General features: G+C 34.2%; 1 protein-coding gene across 5 annotated transcripts in view; it reads right to left on the bottom strand.

The window, feature by feature from the left end:
- Positions 1-20,089, bottom strand: part of grh (grainy head) — a 207,590-nt gene that overhangs the window by 115,996 nt on the left and 71,505 nt on the right. Inside the window, exons 1-2 of one of the 5 annotated variants that reach the window (XM_070108291.1) lie at positions 6,675-6,794; positions 4,295-4,857 (exon numbers count right to left, since the gene is read on the bottom strand). The exons of the other annotated variants lie outside the window; for them this stretch is intronic. Of the exons in view, the coding sequence (XP_069964392.1) occupies positions 4,295-4,350 (56 nt within the window). The 5' untranslated portion in view covers positions 4,351-4,857; positions 6,675-6,794. Of the gene's footprint in view, positions 1-4,294; positions 4,858-6,674; positions 6,795-20,089 lie in introns of those variants that run through there. 5 annotated transcript variants of the gene reach the window in all.

Here is a 20,089-nt window from a genome sequence, read left to right as displayed (position 1 = left end):
ATCGTAATGCTATGATAGCGCGGCAAAGGATTCGCTGCAGCAATTTCACAAAGGACATCGCTGGGAATGACAACAGCGAAACGGACAGCAACAGACAGAAAATTAATGCATCTTCAGCTGGACAGACAAGAAAACTAGAGAAAATTGAAGGGCTATTGCATGATTTTTGTTGAAAGAAATGTGCCTGCTCTACTTGCAAACACACATTTACGCACACGCAGGGCTTAATTTGGATTTTAAATATATTTTTCGTAGTAGAGACAGCTGGAATTTCGGCTAGTAATTGTACTTGGTACAATAATATTTGCATTTATATATTTACATATACTTTTACAGAAACTAAAAAGCCAGTTCCATGAAAATATATATATATATATATAAGGATCCTACCAAAGAATAACTTGTTATGACTTTAGATTTTTGTAACCTGTCAGGATTTTAATTTATTGCGATTGATCATTTATTTATTTTTATTCCGACTTTGCATCTGTCTAAGATTTGAGAAAAAATAGTATCCTGATAAAAGTTTGTCACGTGGAAAAGCCAAAAAATTGTTCAAGCAGTTCTTCATTAATATTATGCAAAGTAGGTGCGTGGCTTTACTAAAATTTAAGAATAATTTGCCTGGGTGTAGGCAATAAGACAGGTTATTTATAATCTGTGAAATTTTTTTTTTATTTATTTATACTTAGACTCTTGATCCGCCAAAGAGTTTCAGAAAGAATAGTATCCTGAAAAAATTTAGTAACGTGAAAGATCTAAAAAAAAAGCTTGATTCTTCGTTTTTTTCTTAGACGTAGGTGCATGGCTTTATTGAAATGTTAGACGAAGGCGCTTACATAATATGTAGGCAATGACTTTACTTGTAACCTGTAGAGTTCGGTATTTGTTGCGTGGTAAAATTGGTACAATAATATCGACGAAAGCATAGGTAATCTTTCATTTACTGTGATCGAGTCTAGTCAGAAAGAGTTAACTACTTACAGGCTACTTTTAAACGAATATTGCAACTGCAATCAAAATATTGGTGCCATTTTATTTAACTTTGTGCAACAAATATCCTCTCTCAAGCTACAATAACAATAAGCTATACGTCCAGAGGGTTTAATAAGTGTTTTTTAGTCTTTTGTAAAGCACCGTTAAGCTTTGTAGTATTAAAATATAAATTATAAGCCTAAAGATATGCTAAAGATATCGAAGCTTTTATCTAAGACAGATTTTAATTAATAACACGAAAAACTTTGGCTTTGACTGCACCGAAGTTATTATACCCTTCACTGGTGCATTTCTTACAGCATAAAAATTTATAAAAAGATCTTTGTCTTGATTTTGATGGGTCAGAATATATGGCAGCCATATGCTATAGTGATGCGATCTGAACAGTATATGCGGCGATTATAGTGTTGTCTTGGTAAGTAATCTATGCAAAATTTCGTAAAAATATCTTGTCAAATGAAAACAGTTTTCTTACAAGAACTTAATTTTGAACGGATACTTTGTGTGGGAACTGTATGATATACAGTTGAGCGATATCGACGGTTGCGACAAAGTATCAGCTTCTTAAAGAGAAAAGGACGTATGCAAAAGCTCGTCACCGGATGTTACCCCGTATAGGGTATAAATATAAGTAATTGGCGCAAAATAAATATTTCTCCAGATTATTACTCAGGCGCCACTTAATACTTATATATAGATATGCATCTTTAAAGATTTTCTGAATAAATATGCTGAGCAACAAGCGTAAAGCAAAACCACATAACTATTTTAAAAGTTAATTGCCAGAGTTGACACAATTTTTCCGCCAACTACCGGCTACGGGTAACTGTTGCTTCCTCCAATGAATAAGTAATTGATGTAAGCGCTGCAACAGCGGGGAAACACTAAACTAAATTCGCGAAATTCAGCGCTTGTAGTTTACAAGTCGTAGAAGAATTATGCAAATATTGTACAATAGACAAATTTATTGGTTGCCAAGTACGCTCACACTAATTATTCATGCGAACTGAATGGCTTTTCATGGAAATTTGTAATTCATACGTACGCATCGGCGCACACATATACACTCTTATATACACAAGGATTAGCAATAATTTTAGCATCAATAAGCACACAACAACAACTACTATTGGCAGTGAAGATGCCTGGTGAGGGGAGTATACGCGCCAGCGCGACAGCGTTTTTGAAAATTCACCGTAAGATACTAACCACAAAGTGATGCGATTAATTAACAACTCAACTGTCAATCAGTTAGCACATTTTGCAATGCCTGCAATCGATGTGTGTGTTGAGAATGTGTGCTTGTGTGTGTGCAACATACATATACTCGTATATGAGTATTTGCTAGGAGCTCCGAGGCATAAGCGTGTATATGCAAACACTTCATTATATGCAGGTGAATGCAAATGTGTCGAGACATTGAGATGATTAACCAAAACAATCGCCGCGCCAAATAGTGTCATTCGGCAATGAGTAAATTTCGAAAATGAATTAAAAGAAAGCCAAACGAATAAAACTATTAAGAAATATAAAAGTTATGAAAGCGTAAAGTATTAACCCTTTGGTGGGCAGTATTAAAATTAAGTGTGTTATTTTGGATTTTCACAAAAAATTTCGACATTCAGAAATTTTATATACAAAATGGTGGGAAATAATAAAGAGGAAGGTAGCGTTGAAAAATATTATTAAAAATTAAAAAAAAATACTTATTATCTGTTATCTTCTAGAAAATACTTCGCATGGACAAAAAATTATTTTTATATTTTTTCAAACAACGAAAATAACTCTAACATCAACCAACAGCGGGTTAAGCTAACTTTTAACATACATTTATCGTCTTATGATATTTCTATTACGTTACAAACTTAATAACAGCGATTAATAACGCTCACTAAATGACTGCTCAACAGACAGACTGTCAAATTTGGGGGGAAAAAATGTGCAAATTAGCAACATTAATATGTGGCTTACGAGGCAAACTGCTAATAGCAAAAAGTGAAATTACGCAAATTTCTTTGCGTCGCGAAGGGCGGCAAAACAGCAAGCAATGTTGTTAACTATCGGCTTTGATGAATTGCTGGAAATTCGAAATTAACAAAAAAAGTTATGCAAAGGGGAAGTTTAAAAAAATTAAGTAGAAAAAATTTATGTTAAAATCAGTATTGAAATATTTTGAGTGGCTCTCTTGTGTTGCACGCGGTGTAAAAATTTGTGTAATTTTGTACTTTTTAGAAGTGATCAGCATTTTGGGCAGTTAAATGTGTTCAAACAACTGTAAAAACACAAATTTTTGTTGGAAAAATTCTGCTTTAAATAAATTTTTTGACATTTGAACGCGTGTATATCTTATAAGTTTGTTTTATGGAATATTTATAAAATTTTAAATTATTGGTAGTTGCATTTATTTGGATCCTTTTTATTGGTTTATTTTTTTTTTTAATAATATGAAATGAAATGCTATAATTTTTGAATTTCTTTAACCTATTTCTAACTTTTCTTTAAATTTTTATATATTTTTTTATAATCAGGAGATTACATTATTTTGAAACTTTTTTTTAAATTTCTTTTACATATTTCTACTTGTATATTTGTTTAAATTTTGCATCATTAATGGAGATTAAATTATTTTGTAATTTTTTTTTATCGCTTTTATATATATTTCTTGCTTTGTTTAAATTTTTTATTAATTTCTTCGGCTTTTTAAAGCTTCTGTTCATTTTTTATAAATTTTGTTTGAGTATTTTTTAATCTAATTTCGTTTATATAATTTATTTGTTTTTATTACCATTTTTTTTATCTGTGAGTTGTTGAACTTATATATATTTCATTTATATATTATATTATTACTTATATTTTTTTTAGCAATTTCATTTGAGTGTTTCTTTTATTATATTCGTTTATTGGATTTATTGTTTTAAACATTATATTTAACTTTTATATTAAAATATCATTTATTTGCTGGTTGGTTGTTATTAGTTTTCAAACAAAACTTTTTTTTATATATTTTTAAGTTTGAGTTTTTAGTTGTCGTTATGTATTTAATTTTCAATATAGTAGTAGTTATAGTAACTTTAACGTTTTATATATTCAGCATAAATTTTTTTTAAAATTCGTTGTAGCACTTTTTAATTTATTTTAATTTTTTCATATTAGATATATATTATATAACAACATTCAAAGTTAATATTCTATTATGACGGAGTTTTCTTTTTATATTTAATTAGTTTTGTCATTTTATATTATATTTATTGTACAATTTAATTTTATATCGCGTGCGATATATTTAAATCTTTTTTACCGTGGCTCCGTTAACCAATCCGCATAGGATATGGAGAAAGTGCCCGCTGTATCCATGATTGTTGCTGCGTTACGCCCACTTATCACTTATTGCAATTTGTTCCTGTTGCAGCAGACTAAAAGTCGCTTCTTGCTTCCACTCAGATTCACTATATCTGCCAATTGGCCAAACAATGTTGCCAAAAACAACAAATACAACGTGCTGCTTTTCTTGCTTCAACTTTTCTCGCTCCAGCAACGCGTTCGTTGCTTAAATTTTTTGTTTTTAGTGCCTGATTGCTGTTTTATCTTATTTCTTTCTGTTTTATAAATTTATTTTATTACTTCAACGAATGTCACTCAGCGCGATTTCGATGTAAATTCATTCAAATCATACCATTTCGCTTAATTTCATGTTTTCTTCGTCACTTTATTTAAATTTTATATCGAATTCTTGGAAATTTCCTTATACACGCAAGAGCTTTGCTTTTCAAACTCAATATTCGATTCACTCTTCCGATTTGTGGTTTAGCTGTGTGTGTGTGTGTATACAATGGTGTTCACTGTAGTTGGTTAACTGAAATGCTAAAGGCGTATTTTTATTGTGATTATTAATATTTGAAAAACACTTGTCACTCGCGTTATGTGGTTCGCTATTAGTGACCACATGTTGTTTGCTTATGTGCGTGTGTTTGTATATAGCAGGGTTCTAATGTTTGCCAACAACTTGGTGCGGGAGTATTTGCACAGAATGTTGTCATAAGTCGTAAAATGAATCGTCATCCGCTTGATTATTGTTTATTGACACATTTTATTCAAGCATGTGTTGTTGTTGCTTGTTGATTTTATTATTCTTTATGATAAACTTATATGATAACTTTATTATTTAGCTTTATGAACTAGCGTTTTGAATGAAATTCTAAAAATAAAAATAAATAAAAACTTAAAAAAAAAAGTAGAAACTACTAATGTTCGAATTGTAAAATATGATAAAGTCGAAAAAATTAATTACGATTAATTTAAAAAAATGCAAGTTCCTCAAAAATAATTGTGTCTTATGCATTAAAATGTTAAAAACAATATTTAATGATAAAAAAATTATTGGTAAAATTAATAGTTATACTTTATAGCGTTGCCAGAATATTTTATTTTATTTATAAAAAAATGTTTGCATAAAATATTATTTTTATATATATAATATTTATGCATAACAAATATCAATAAAAAAAATTATTTTTAAAGATTAAAAATTATTTAGTAACGTTTTAAAAAAAATTTGCAAAATTTAAAAATATATACATAATTTTTGTAAATAGTGTTGTAAAATAAAAAAAAAGTTTGTATAGAAATCTACAAATTTATATACAACAAATTTCAACTTTGAAAAATTATTTGTAGATATACAAAATTACTTAATAAAGCCTAGAGAAAAACAAAAAATGTTTCAAAAAAACTTATAATTTTTAAAAATGCGCGTAATTAAGTATAACATTATATTAATATTAGTGTCTTTAATTTCTTAAAAGAACTTATTAATTTATTTTAAATTCTGCAATATCATCGTATATAGCATAACTTTTCATATTTAATACTATTTATTTTAATATGCTTCTATATTTTATTTCACTTGTACTTTATCAAATTTTCTCCATCAATTCGCAAACTGGTCTGCCAATTATTACATTTTGCTGCCGGCTATCGATCTTCAAGTGTCAATTGCACTGTCTGCTCCAATTAAAACACTACAAATCATACAATAAGCAAAAAGCAACAACAACTACATTTGCGCCAATAAGTGACAGCACAACAATAAATTGTCATAAACACACAAATGTTAGTACTAGTTTTTCTTGGTGTTTTTGTCTGTTTTTCTGTTATGATTGATATTTTCTCAATGTTATTATTGTTGTTGGTGGCAAACAATTAACGAACAAGTAAGACCGGAGCGGGTCAACGCAATCGCGGCAGAAGCAACCACCAACAAAGGCACACAGCCAGCACCGTTACATGCAGCAGCCGACGCACTCATAAGCGCGGCCAGCCCAACTGGAAAATCCCGTTGACTGGCTGACCGACAGGCTCGCCGCACGGCGGTCTCACTTGTCGGCTCATTGAGTTGTTGGCTGACTGGTAGGATAGGTAGCGGCTAGTTCACATCGTAGCTCATTAGCTGAAGATGCCGCACTAGACGCATGTGTCGACTGTGGTTGTCATTGATAGTGCATGTCCGCTTGTAAGTGCTGCCGCCTGGTCTGTACGCCTATTCGTTTGCTTCTTTTCTTTTCGCAATTCGACTAGTTATAGTTTGTCATAACCGCAAATGCACACAACAACAAAGCATCTAGCAAAATGTCTAGCGATAACGCGCACGCACACACACACGCGCTTAAAAAATTACATACAAAAACACACGCGTTGTTTGTTGTCTGTTGCCGCGTCGTGACAAAATAAATATCTGTGCGAGCACGTAGTCGTTGTCGTCGCTGCCGTCGGTGTTAGCTATGCGACTCGCCATTCACAACTGAAGACCACTTTGCGCATTCGCTAAACCAACAACCAAAGATCCAACAACTAACAACAAACCAGAGACGGTCAAAACGAGCAGCAAAACAAAAGCGCCAAAGAGACAACGCCGCTACTTGCCAGCCACATAGAGTTAGTCAGTGCCAAACAGTCAACCAGCCAACCTACCTGCCTGCCAGCATCCGCGCGCGAGCCTGTATTCACAGCTAAGTGTGTGCGCGCGCCGCATTGAGGTGAATTCGCCGCGTGCGAACGCGCGTTGCGTATGCGCGCTGGCACAGCAGCCCCAGTCGCAACCCCAAACGAAAACCATGGCAACATCGTTGCAGTTGCCACGGCGAATGCAGTTCTATATATTGGTTATCGGCGTAACGTTGGCGAAACTGTCGGCTGTTATGCGTTGGCGTTGTATGCACCTGCACTGCTTTCACGTCAATACGCTCGCCTGTTTGAGCGCGCGCTCTCTCAGCTCTGTGTTGCTCTTGCGCTTAGCATAAGTGCATTGGCGCATGCGCGTGGCTCCTTTCGGTGAGCTTTGGTTTTTAAGGTTGGCACACAACCTGTGTGACAACGGTCAAGTTAAAATTGGTTCGATCGTTTTGATATGGTTTGATGATTGATTTTCGCATTGCTGCAACACACATCTTATATTTATGATGTACTTGTTGTTGCCACACGAATTATATACATGCACATGTAGATATGTATAAATTATGCAAATACCTATGATAAATTGCAAGAAACCCACAGATAAGGCATAAAATGGAGTGTGTGGAAAAATTTAGATTTATGTGGATGGTAATAAGGTATTTGGTTGTCTATTATAATAATTTTAAAGATACGCATTTAATTTTTTTATTGGCTTAACAGTTCAATAGGTGGACCTTATTTTAAATTAAATTTGTATATTATACTCTTGTTTATTTAAAGTTACTCCTGTATAACTTCAACTAACTGTTAAGACCTCGATTGGCTAAGTAAGTCTAGTTTTTTTAATGAACCGCCTTTATTTGCAGAATTTTAAATTTCCAGTGAACATCTTTAACTTTTTAAATTAAAAGAATAAATTGCCAATTTCCAACAGCCGCATGTTTTTGTTTAAATATATATTTAAAGGTACAAGTATATATAAATAATAAGCTGCATCAGGTGATTAAAAGCAGAATATTTACCAACTTCAAAAATTCCATTGAATCCAAAAAATGTTGTTAAACAATTCTTACCTGAAAGAAATAGAAAATTTCAATATTAGACGAATGTGAGAACTTTTTTAAAATTATTTAGGTGTTTTATATAATTATAAAATATTTATTTATTAAACAAAAATTTATATATAACTAATATAATATTGAATATAGTTAATTGAGGGACACACAGCTAGTGTGAAATCAAAACAAAAATGCGATCCATTACATTTCTATATATAAATATTTCTGCATGTTCTGTACTAAGTTCTCCGTACAATGGCCTACCAGTTTTTGTTCTGATCAAAAATTCGAATTTCCAGGGCAAAACCGAACAAAATTTTATTCATTGATATTTTGGTTTCTTATATAAGAAAAACATAGATCTAGCAGTCTATAATTACAGTTAATCTGTTGTTTGCCAACCGATCCATCTAATCGTATAATGATTAAGAATAGAGAAATTTTCATATATAATGAATAAATTGAAAGCTGAAACTAAAGAAATCAATATTTCATGAACTTATAAATCGATAAAATGGTAATTTTAATATTTTTGTGTTACATTATATAAAAGTTTGAATATTTGAAAATAATCAACCAAATCTAAACAACTGATGCTTTTATGAATTATTTAAAACTTTTTTGGTGCCGCTCGTATCACATACTTTACAAAAGTCTTCTAGTCCTCAAAAGAGTAATCAAACAAGTGTGTGAACCAAAAGTAGAATAATAAAAATGCATATTTGAGCATATTTAACGGATCATATTTGTGGGTATAGTTTGGCACAATAAACAATGTGAAGTATTGCACGTTGGATTCCATTGTTATCGATGATCTTTGTAAAATTAATAGCAGCTATAAAGTCGTTCACGCAAGGAGAATAACTTAAACTATAAATTAAAAAGTACAAAAATAGGTATATACATGTAAAGCTCAAATCTGTTAGGCCATCAGCAATATTTCACAATGCTATAAGAGCATTAAAAAGTGTTTTTCAAATCAATTATGTCTAAATTATTTTAAGATTTTTTCTTTTAATTAACGATCCTTTTTTATGCAATCTCTCTTTACTTCATTAATATTGCAATTAAAAGAATGTGATACTTAGTACAAAAACTTAGCCAGAAAGAATTTTATAGCATATACGTATTTATAAGGTATTTTATTACGATTATTTTTGAAATTAAGTTCTTGCACCTTAAGCAAAGCAACTTATCTCCGAGTGGTTACATATCGTGTGGCCTAAAATTAACAATGGATACATTTCGAATAACAGTTGATGTACGAAAAGAACCAACAACTACAATTTTACCATAGCACACTCAAAACATTCTCCTGTCATAATTTTCGGGCAACTTTAAGCTACCAAGCCACAAAGTAGCAAAAAATAAACTGGCAGAAAGTGAAATAAAAAATCTGTGAGTTTTCACAAATTGCAAAATCCACTAAAACTACAGCTAATCAGTGGGGAAATCAAAAATGCAGCAATTGCTGTGGCAAGCGGTGCCATTTTAGCGCGTGCGCATTCAGTGGCATGCAACAAAACTGTCAATACATGGCATAGCCGAGCAGACGCAGTGGCGTTGCTGCAACAACGATTTTTGTTGTTGTTATACACTGTCAATGCCACAACAACATACCGCTATGCAGGCGAACAACGTGCCACACAGCGAAGACAAAAAACAAAAAACCAAGTGCTGCCACACTGTCAATGCCACCGCAATGTTCAAGCGACAAGTGCGTCCAAATTTATGAACTAGCCAAAGTGCATGTACGTGTGTGTGCAGTTATGTGTGAGCTTGTTGCACGCACTTTTTAGGTCATGCCCGCGCCAGCGGCTGCGCGCACAACCACGCAAACCGAGACTTGCCGTCGTGGCGTTGCTGGTGGTGACGCGGATTGCTTTCGAACGGTGCTTTGCAACCAATTTTGGCAGACTGCCGCAAGTAGACGCACTTAAATGTATTAAAAGCATATAACGAGACAACAACAACAATACCAACGATCACAGGAAAATCACAAAGAAATTAAATGAAACGAATGAACACTAAATATGGTTGTTTCGGTGGAGTGATGATGTTGATGGCCAATGTTGTCAATGTTGCCAACGCAAGTGCATATGCAGCACGATGCACGCAGCGTGTATGTGGTGGCCGATAGCTAAGATGGCAGTGACAATGATGTGGTCGGTGGCTGCTGGCTGCTGGTTGCTGGCTGGACGAGAAAAGACGTTGGCAATGGCATGCTGGAGATCTGTCGCACCAACTCACTAACGGCGCAGCAACAACCACGCCGTTTTCTTATCGCACGCATGTTTGCCTTTTTGTTGTTGTTGCGGCCGCAGTAGCTGTGCACCTGATTTGGCTACGACGCAATTGCTTTGCTGTCAATGTCGCCAAATCATCGTCGCCGACGTTATAGCGGGATATTTACGCCAAAGACATTTTACTTAACATAGTGGCGATTAACAAAAAACCAACAAAAAAAAAACAATAACAATAATAACAACAACAAAGTTCGAAACTGGTTGCAACTCCTTGCTGGGACAATTGCGGTAAACATGCATGCCTTGATGTTGTTGTCTTCAATGAAATTTAATGCATGAAAAATCAACAACAACAACTGATATGAAAAGTTGAGTGGCTCTCATGGAATCGCAGTCGTGCCGACTACATAAACTCACTTTAGTAACTGAAATGATGGAAATAATAACAATAAACGATTTATTGCTGTGATAACGGTAAACGCATGTAGCAGCTAACAGTAAAGATAAAAAATATGCATTTCACAGCTGAAGCGGGGCGCATGCCTTCAGGGAGTGTTTCGGTTTTGGCGTTTGACATAAATAATAAACATCTATAAATGGCATTCGATGCTGGTGAGCGTGAACGATGCAGACCGTTGATTAAAAATCATAAATTATTTCGGCTTTTTTCGCATTTAGTTCACTTATAAAATGTCACAATTGGAGAAAAGTGGTTTTAAAATAAAATTTTAATTGCGCTTGAGATGTCTTTTGATCGTCGGTCACAACTTTCTTGAAGGAAAAGAAAATTTCTCGTAATTTCATCACTTAACATTTTACGAAGAAAAGGCTTGTAAGTAGGTTGGTAGGTGGGTCTGAGCATCGGCCAACATCTAATTTTCACACCCCCAAATCTTTAAGGTGTTCCAACCCAATTTTTTATTTTTTATTTTTTTTTGACAAAATATTTTTGTTTTTATCTTTTCATGATTCAGCATTGAAGAATACATCTAAACTTAACGCTTATACCATCAACCCTGATTAATGAACCCTGATTGGGGAACCATGATTTTTAATCGCGATTTTTTATTATTCTGTTCCATCCACAGATCCATAAGATGGAAATCGATTATAATAATTACAGTATACTATAATTTTCATATATTATACATAGTTCAACTCTTCATTCCTCTTTCAATTATAATTACGTCTCCCACACAATTAAGGTGATAGTTACTTTTAAAAATATTTTCTAAATAAATGTTTCCGAAATTTAAGTATAAGGCAAAAGTGTTACAAATTTTATGACAAACTTATGTTTATGATGTTCTATGACAGGTATGTATTGAAATAGAGCAGAGAATTCGCAACATATAGTTAGTATTTTCGCTTGGTAGAGAGAGAGACGTCAAGATAGAGTATAAATAGAGTATAAATAAGCCGAAGATAATTATTATTTTCCAACTCCGACTTTGATAAACCCATAATTTTTAGAATGATGTAAATATGGTGTTCAAATGTGACTGTGTGTAGTGGTCGATAAACCAACAGAAATGATTGCCTTCACCGATCGTCCGAATGGATTTATCACCAGAAGGGTCTTAAGTAATATTTCACTCGCTCGGAAGCTGACTTGTAATACTTCTTCGTAGAAAGCTGAAATATTCACTTTTCATCATTTTTGAAGAGTTGAAGAATTTTTAACTTATTTAGCAATTTTCAAAACTATTTTTCAAATCTCAAAGCCAAATTTATTTATGAAAAAAATTTTAATTGCGAAAAGTATTATTTTTTATTTCAAGTGGAATATCTTTATTTTAGTCGAATGAAAGAAAGAATTACAATAATAAAGAAATCATAACAAAGTTTGACTCTAAGTTATGAAAACTGCAGTCGAAAATTTTAAAATATATAGCAAAGTACTGAAACACCACTGGTATAACCACAGCCACTACATGTATGATAATAAGTATATTTTATTAAGCTCTTGAAGTGTGTCAAAACAAGAAAATACATGCAAATTAGCCATGATTATAAAGACACACTGGCAAACATTTGCATATATGTGTGTATGTATGTACTTTATATGTGTGTCGCTTTGTCAGTTGCTGACCAACTGATTGCCGTTGTTACACTAATAACCCTACAAGAACAGTGACAGTCATCTGACCGGTAATATGATAGTCATAGCTGAACAAATTTTGTCAGCGCTCAGAACAAAGTTTATATCATTTTCTTAAGAGCCTTGTGCAAAAACTGATGTAAACAAACGTATGTGGGCGAGTTTGCAACTCTCTTTAACACATGGGTATTAGATTTGATTTACTACAATATGTATCTACACTGCTCACTCTCATGTCTTTCTGAGTCATTGCTGACCATAATCTACCATAGCTGAAAATTGTCAGTTATGACTGTAAATCTATCACAAGTGAAAAATTCTTTTATGGGCAGTAGGTAATATAAATTTTATTTCTTTAATAAATTCAAAACTTTTAATTAAAATTCGTTAAATAATAATATGCGAATACGTAAATATAAAAAAGGAGTGCAACAAAAATATAATTAAATAAAAAATTATGAAAATAAATTGTCGCTTAATTTCATTCTTGCCCCTTTCAAAAGCTTTGATGTATGTGTTTTTGCAGTTCATGGATATTTCGGAATTAAAAAATGCCTAAATAAAAATTAAAATTAACTAAATATATAATTTTATTTGAAAACTCTTTCGTTATTTATTTATTTTTTTAACACAAAAAGAGTTATTGCACAGAAGCACGCTACACTTTTGGTTTATCGCACGGAATAATAGCTACATAAGTATTTCAGAAATTCTCGAAACTGCTATGGAAATGCATGCTGTCTCTTGTCGTTTTATACAGAATTTGCTTTTGGAAAAATCGTAAACACAGACAGTCACTTGACTGTTCATTTGACTGTCAGTACTGACATAATAATTGTGAGTGCATTGGTAAACCCATCAGCAGTTTCTTGTAGGGAAGATCCTTGCAACATGAAACTCAATATATGTAAGTACATACTCGTATGACTGTGTGCCAGTAAGTGTGCTTCATATGCTGCACGTACGCCCTACGCCCGCAAAAAACACGTAAAATGATACATACATATACACACGTATACGCATAACATACCTTTTTATAAAAGTATGTACATTTCCCACAACCACATATCTGTATGTATGTGTATATGGCATAAATATTAAGTCCACGCTCACGCCTTTTTGATTAAATAACAGCAACAGCACCAACAACAGCAGCAGAAACCACCTCAACAACTGCTGCAACAACTTGGGCATTTTCGGCATCATCAGCAACAATGCAGCAAAATGCATTCAACTGTAATCGAAACCGGCAATAATGTGGCCAGCACCAAAAAAAAATTAATAAAAAAAGAAAAAACAGAAAAATCTCATTCCGCTTCATTTCGATTGAATGCAGATGAATCAATAAAGAAGGTGGGACACTGCTGAGATTGCTGCAACGACGAGGAGCGCTGAAGGCAGAATACTCAGTTGTCGACGCCCGCCCGCATCGGTGAAAAAGTGAAAGTGTGCGCTTAAGTGGCTACAAATAATCGAATCGAATGAACAAGACAAATAAAAAATTTTGAAAAAAAAGCCAAGCAAGCAAACGAACCGTCGTCGCACTTCGCACAGTTTGCGGTTGTAAGCCGTTGTCTGCCTGACCGCCGGCTGATGGTGGTCCGCGCTGTCTGTTGGTGTCGCACCTGCAACGCTCATGAGACGCTGGTCACACGCTGCGGTCGCTGTCTCTGCTGTGGATGTTGTTACTTTCGTTTGTTGTTTTTGCTGTTGTTGTGTTTGTTGTACGCGTTGCTGCACTTGCCGCATGATTTGTACGCCGACAACCACTTGCGGATATATTAAACCACAATGAAGGTAATCTTCTACTCACGCTTAGTCTCAGTCACCGCCGCAACCGCCGCGCTCCCCACCCTTCACATGTGACTGCGTGTGTCTGTTTGGGTTCGGCAAGTTTTCAATGCAACCACACGTCTTCATCTGTTGCTTCAGTTTTATCTTACGTTTTTCTTAACTCACAATTCGTCATTGTCGCATTTTCTGCTTTAATTCATCAAAAAATTAAAAAAAAGAAAATTATGGGACACGATAAAACCCTTAAATTCCCTTTTAGTATCTGTATTAAAAATTAATTTCGAAATGAAACGTCTCACACCCAATGCGGTTACGGTGCCTTTTTAAAGTTGTTGTTGTTAACATTTACTATGTGTTGTTGTTGTTGGAATTGCTTTGCTGACCGTAACATATACGGCGAATGGTTTCGGGTGTCAGTTTGCAATTTATCAACATCAATTTGATTTCTATGGGTAGTTTACGTCCATTCCATTAAGCACACGAATGTGAACTTAACGGTAAACAAGAAAAAATGTTGATATATTAAATTGCATACATCTTATAAAAAGTATACATAAATGATATCTAACTTTATCAATAATTTTTTTTTCGTATAGGGTTGAATATCTCAAACACTCTTCAAAATATAAAGTGCCTAAAAGTATGCGTAATCTGCCTTAAAAAACAACTAAACTCTTTTTCAGATTTAACATATTTTCAAACCTTTACACCCTTCGACCAGAGAATGTCAGTAAATAAAATTTAAAACTCGACCGCTAAAAAAATTAAGATGTTAAAACAAATTGAAAATAATTGCATTATTTCTTTGCATACTTTTAGGTGTCATTTCATTATTTACTGTGAAAATTTTCGTTTTCGAATTTACCTAAGAGATACTTAATCTAATTTTAAAATCCCCCTGAAACAGGGAATGCTTGCTGAGGATTGCGGCCGCAATGTAAACTCGCGCAACAAAGGCTTATCTTCGATATCCGGCCAATACTCGTACATATTCCTACTCAAGTGAAATATAAACCATTCAACTCCTGCAAGCATTGCTTGAAACAATGAACCCAAGAGAAATATCTCAGGTTTCGGAACACTAAAAACATAAAGCATATCACAATGGTGATTTGGGGTAGAGGTGATGATAGACAGAGAAAACAGCTTCTAGTTTTAGGTAGGAGAGAACTAAGATCCCACCTTTGGTAATGCGGATTTGACAAAACACAGAGCAGGCGCGGAGAATGATGAGACGCTGGAACATTAACTTCACGAATGCTTTGCCTTCAGCCGATTGAAACTACACAGTTATCTTCCACGACTTCCAGTGTTCCAACAATATAAAAACTTTGGCAGCTGGCGTAGAAAAACTCAAGTATTTTTCCAAATCCACTGAGCTCCATAATTGATTACCAGTCGGGAGCACAATGGGCCTATCAGTGGTCTAAGTGAGGCCGCCTGCGGACTAATGCCTCGCTTCTTTCTTTTCAACCAACCAAATAATTTTAAAATACTTGGAAGAATACGTCTCAGTCTAAACCAGATTTAAAGTTATTAAAACCAAGAGCAGCATTTACTAATATCCTCAAAAATGCTTTACGAGTTCTTCATGAACCTGAAAATTATTATGTGGCATGCTTTAAGAACTGAGAAAATCACACTCACAGCTTTTAATTGAGCTTTTAATAATATTTTATGGTTTGCATTAACAAATAATAAACAAATCAAAAACAACAAGAATTTAAGATCATATTTCACAACACCACTGGTATTTTATAACGCTCGTAACGCTTGCTGGTGAATTCACGATGACAGAGCGCTTGCATACACTGAATTCCTCAAATGTGAGAACGAAAGACTTAAGCAGCAAACTCGACTTAATACATCTTATTATATTATTTCTAAATAAGTTATTATAAAACAATGTAGTTCTGCATAAAAATCTCATAATATGTGTCGATGTTGTAGTTGTTGTCGATATAATATATGTTGCATATAAAACGGATTATTTGTTGCAAATTAAAATGCACAGCGAATAAAAATAAAATAAAATTGCGATTAAATGAAAAAAATTCGAAATAAATCAACAGACGAGCGAACGATGGCAGTTCATTAGCATACATGCACGTGTACGTGTGTCTGTGAGCGCTGCAGCTTAGTGCGACGCATGCAGTAAGTAAATCATGCCGGCTAGCAGTCGAGATGTAGTTGTTGTTGTCGTTTTTCACCGAGCTGGCGCGCAATGTAAGGCTTGCCAGTACTTTACTTATTGTTATTTGCGATTTTTGCTAAAGCGTTTTTTTTTTGCTTTTTCTGCTGCAACTTGACTCGATTTAATCCCGACACGGCAAACCAATTCATTGACAGCTGAAAAGGTCAAACGTGGCACGAATTGCGCACGAAACGGGCATACCAGCCAATTGCCCGTGCGGCATAGCGGTCAACGGCAAATAAAAGCAACATAAACATGATCAAAAAAAAAAAAAATTAAAAATAACAAAAACAAGCATCTAGCGACAACGGCGAGAAAAAATCTTGGTTTGAAAAATATCATAGCAACATATTGAGCGCCAACTAGCATTGGTTCGCAACGAATGGGAAAATAATAGCATAAGAGCAAATAAAAAATATGCAACAACAACAAAACAAAATGATTTTAACAACAACGCAGCAAACGTACGATGGCAACAGCTGTCAGAAACATGTCAAGCGAAAAGCTCAAAACGAATTGTTGTGCTGGTTGTTATTGTTGCTATGCTTTTTGTTTTTGTTTACCAAACCAAATTGATTGCTTTTACAGTTGCAACGATTGTTTGTGAATTGCGATTTTTTTTCTGCCATATCTGCTGCAGCGTTGCATAGAAAATTAATTGTTTGCAACATATTGCAAGTACACCACAGTCAATAAATGGCTGTCAAACATCAGAAAAATATACAAAAAATAACAAAAATTTGTATTTTTATAAAAGATAGGATCGGTGGACAGCGCCGTGTGGCAGTAAACAAGCAAAAAGTTTGCGCCATCAAAGACACCTACGTGGAAATCAATGTCAAATGCGCATATTTATGTGCAGCGCTAAGCAAATATTTGCAACATGTCAGCAAAAACAAACAAAAATAGTATTAGACAAATTACATATACACACATTCGCGCGAGTAGGTGCAACAAGTTCATGCCACAAAGCAAGCATACATATATAACATATATATATTAATAACGCTAAAAGCTCTGACCAACGAAATACTAAAAAAAATTCGTCTCACCAGCTAAAACATGCCACAAAAGCGTATTAGTTGCAGCTCGTTGACGCTACATTAATGACGTTGCACATTTGCGCACCATAAGCGCACATATGTACCCCACAGCCGCTGTGCTGCACTTAGCGAATATTGCTGTGGTGTTTTTTATTATTGCACTTGTTGTTGTGGCATGTTTACCAAACTTTTTACGACCATTTAACGCGCTGTCGTTCTGCGACGCTTGCAGCGTGGTGCGAAATAAAGACGCCACCAGCTAAGCGACGGACCAATCAGCCGCACGGGAAAACAGCCAGCCAATCAGTCGCCTCACCGATTAGCACGACACAAAATCAACAATAAACAAATCGTAAGAACCACGTAGCGAGATGCCGCGCAGAGAGAGGGAAGTGTAAAGGGGTGCGCGCGGCTGTTGCACATTTCGTAAAATGATTTTTATGCGCACTTAACGGTTAGCAGCTGACAGCTTAAGGCGTCATTCATCAATTTTATTGGCACTCATCCATTCAAAAGGCAAGTGCCTGGCCGATGGCAACAACAATGAGTTGCAAACAAGCATCCTTGCATGCAATCCCGGCTGGTGAATAGCGGTTGTGATTAATTTTTTTTCCATTCTTTTGTTATCTGGCATTAAAAACATGCAACACGGAAGACGCAGAAAAAAGCGAGGCTTATTACTGGTTGCATACGTTTGTGAAAAGAAAGAATGTAATAGCGATTGAGATATTTAAATGTGTTGTAACTGTAGTAGTAGTATGCTTATGGTCATGTGTAATGTCGCCGAATTTCAGCTCACATTTTATTTATTTATTTTTTATTAAGGTGCCCTCGACTTATTGTAAAATCACTTTGGGAAATTTATCAACTGTTTCGAATGTGTTCAGAAATATCAAAAAGTTCGTTGTTGCCTGAGAAAGAAGAAATAATAATAATATTCAGTAACGTAGCAGAAATTCGATTGGTTATGAATTGTTAAGAAGAAGAATAAAGAATAATAGTGTCTGTAAATCTGTCATTCACCGCTCATCCAGACAAATTTTTCATGAGATTACGAAATTTCATGTAGCATGTTCCAGAAAATCTCCAGTTTATTTATTCGAAATTTTGAAAGCGATTCCAAGCAAAAAATCTCACCAAGGCACTGGGATAAATTTTTCAATTAAAGAGTTTAAATTTCGTTCGGATCTTTATGAAATTTTTCTGTCTGTCCATTATTAATATAGCACACAAGAATACCTCAAAAATCATTAAAGGGATCAAAAAATTGCTATCCTGAAATTACACTACGATCACACTAATACCAACGGAAGCATTGATCCACCGTTAGTACTTGCGCCCTTTTGAACTTTTCTCACCCTGGATGAATGGGAAGAGAGCTAATGAAGTTCTTGTGCTAAGCAAAGTATACCTCTCTTCAGTCAGAGAAGGTCCGACTAAACATTGCTCGATTGCGGTTAAAATATTACTGTTAGTCACTGTCCGAATTGAATGAAAAAAGCCAATATAGAATAATCTAACATCTAACTTTTGACTTTTTCGTCTTTACTAAACTAGTGTTAAAGCACCTTGTCTCTCACTTCTTTAGTCAGTCGTGTAAACGATCTTTGTATTAAATTTAATCTTATCAGCAGCTATCCTAAGATATCTTTTCGATATTAATACCATAAGATCAATTTCGTTTTGCGAAGAATTACAAACGGCATGACCAAAAATGTTCAAGTAATCTTATGTGGGAATGCTGTAATTTACCAGAATTGAACTAAATAGAATTGTTTCTGATTTCAGAAGTTAAATTTTTAGGAGTTTTTGTTTTCTCTTTCTCCTGTTCTGTTAAAAACATTTCCCCAATTTTCACTTTCTCTCTCTCACTCTAAAGAGAGTTATTAAAATCCAGTTATTGAAGCTTTTATACCCCGAAAAGCGTATATTAAGTTTGCCATGAAGTTTATAACACCCAGAAAAAAACGTCGGAAACTGTGTAAAGTTTATGTATAAATGATCAACATAACGTAGTTAGCCATGTCTGTCTGTTCGTATTTATATACCGTCTATTCGTCTCTCAGTTTTTGAGATCTGCTCAATTAAACCAACCCCCGATACCGAACCACTATAGCATATAGCTGTCATAGAAACTGACCGATCGAAATCAAGTTATTTTATCGAAAACTTTTTTATTTAGCAAGATATCTTCACGAAATTTGGCATCGGCCCAAAGCAGCGCTATAATATCCAAAGCAAATGGTTTAGATCGGACTACTATAGCATATACGTAGCTGCCATATAAACTGAACAATCAAAGTAAAGAGGAAAATCTTTTTAGACGCTTTAATACTATAAGACATGCAACTGTGTAGGGTAGTATAGCTTTGTTGCAGGCAAAGTTAGCATTTATTCTTATGTGATATCATTTAAGAAAAGTATTCACAATCTATATGTAGGTTAACCAAACGAACTATATGCGGCCTACAACAGCCAGTAACTCTAAGATTTAAGGCATGCTAAAGATGCCAGACTAACAACTAACAACAAGTTCAACTCTACCGATTTTTAGGTTTGTCTCTTTTTAGTAGGAAGATGTGCTACTATTTGGCAGATAAGTTTATAACTCGCTAAATTGGAAAAAAATATGAAAAATATGTCTAGTTGAAATCAGATTGAGATGGTATGACCCTGCGTTCAAAAGAAAATATTTTATCAGTAATATT

Source organism: Bactrocera oleae, chromosome 4 (assembly GCF_042242935.1).
Source record: "Bactrocera oleae isolate idBacOlea1 chromosome 4, idBacOlea1, whole genome shotgun sequence".
Taxonomy (NCBI): Eukaryota; Metazoa; Arthropoda; class Insecta; order Diptera; family Tephritidae; genus Bactrocera; species Bactrocera oleae.
Note: the sequence above shows the minus strand (reverse complement) of the source record. Positions and strands in the feature narration are given on the sequence as shown.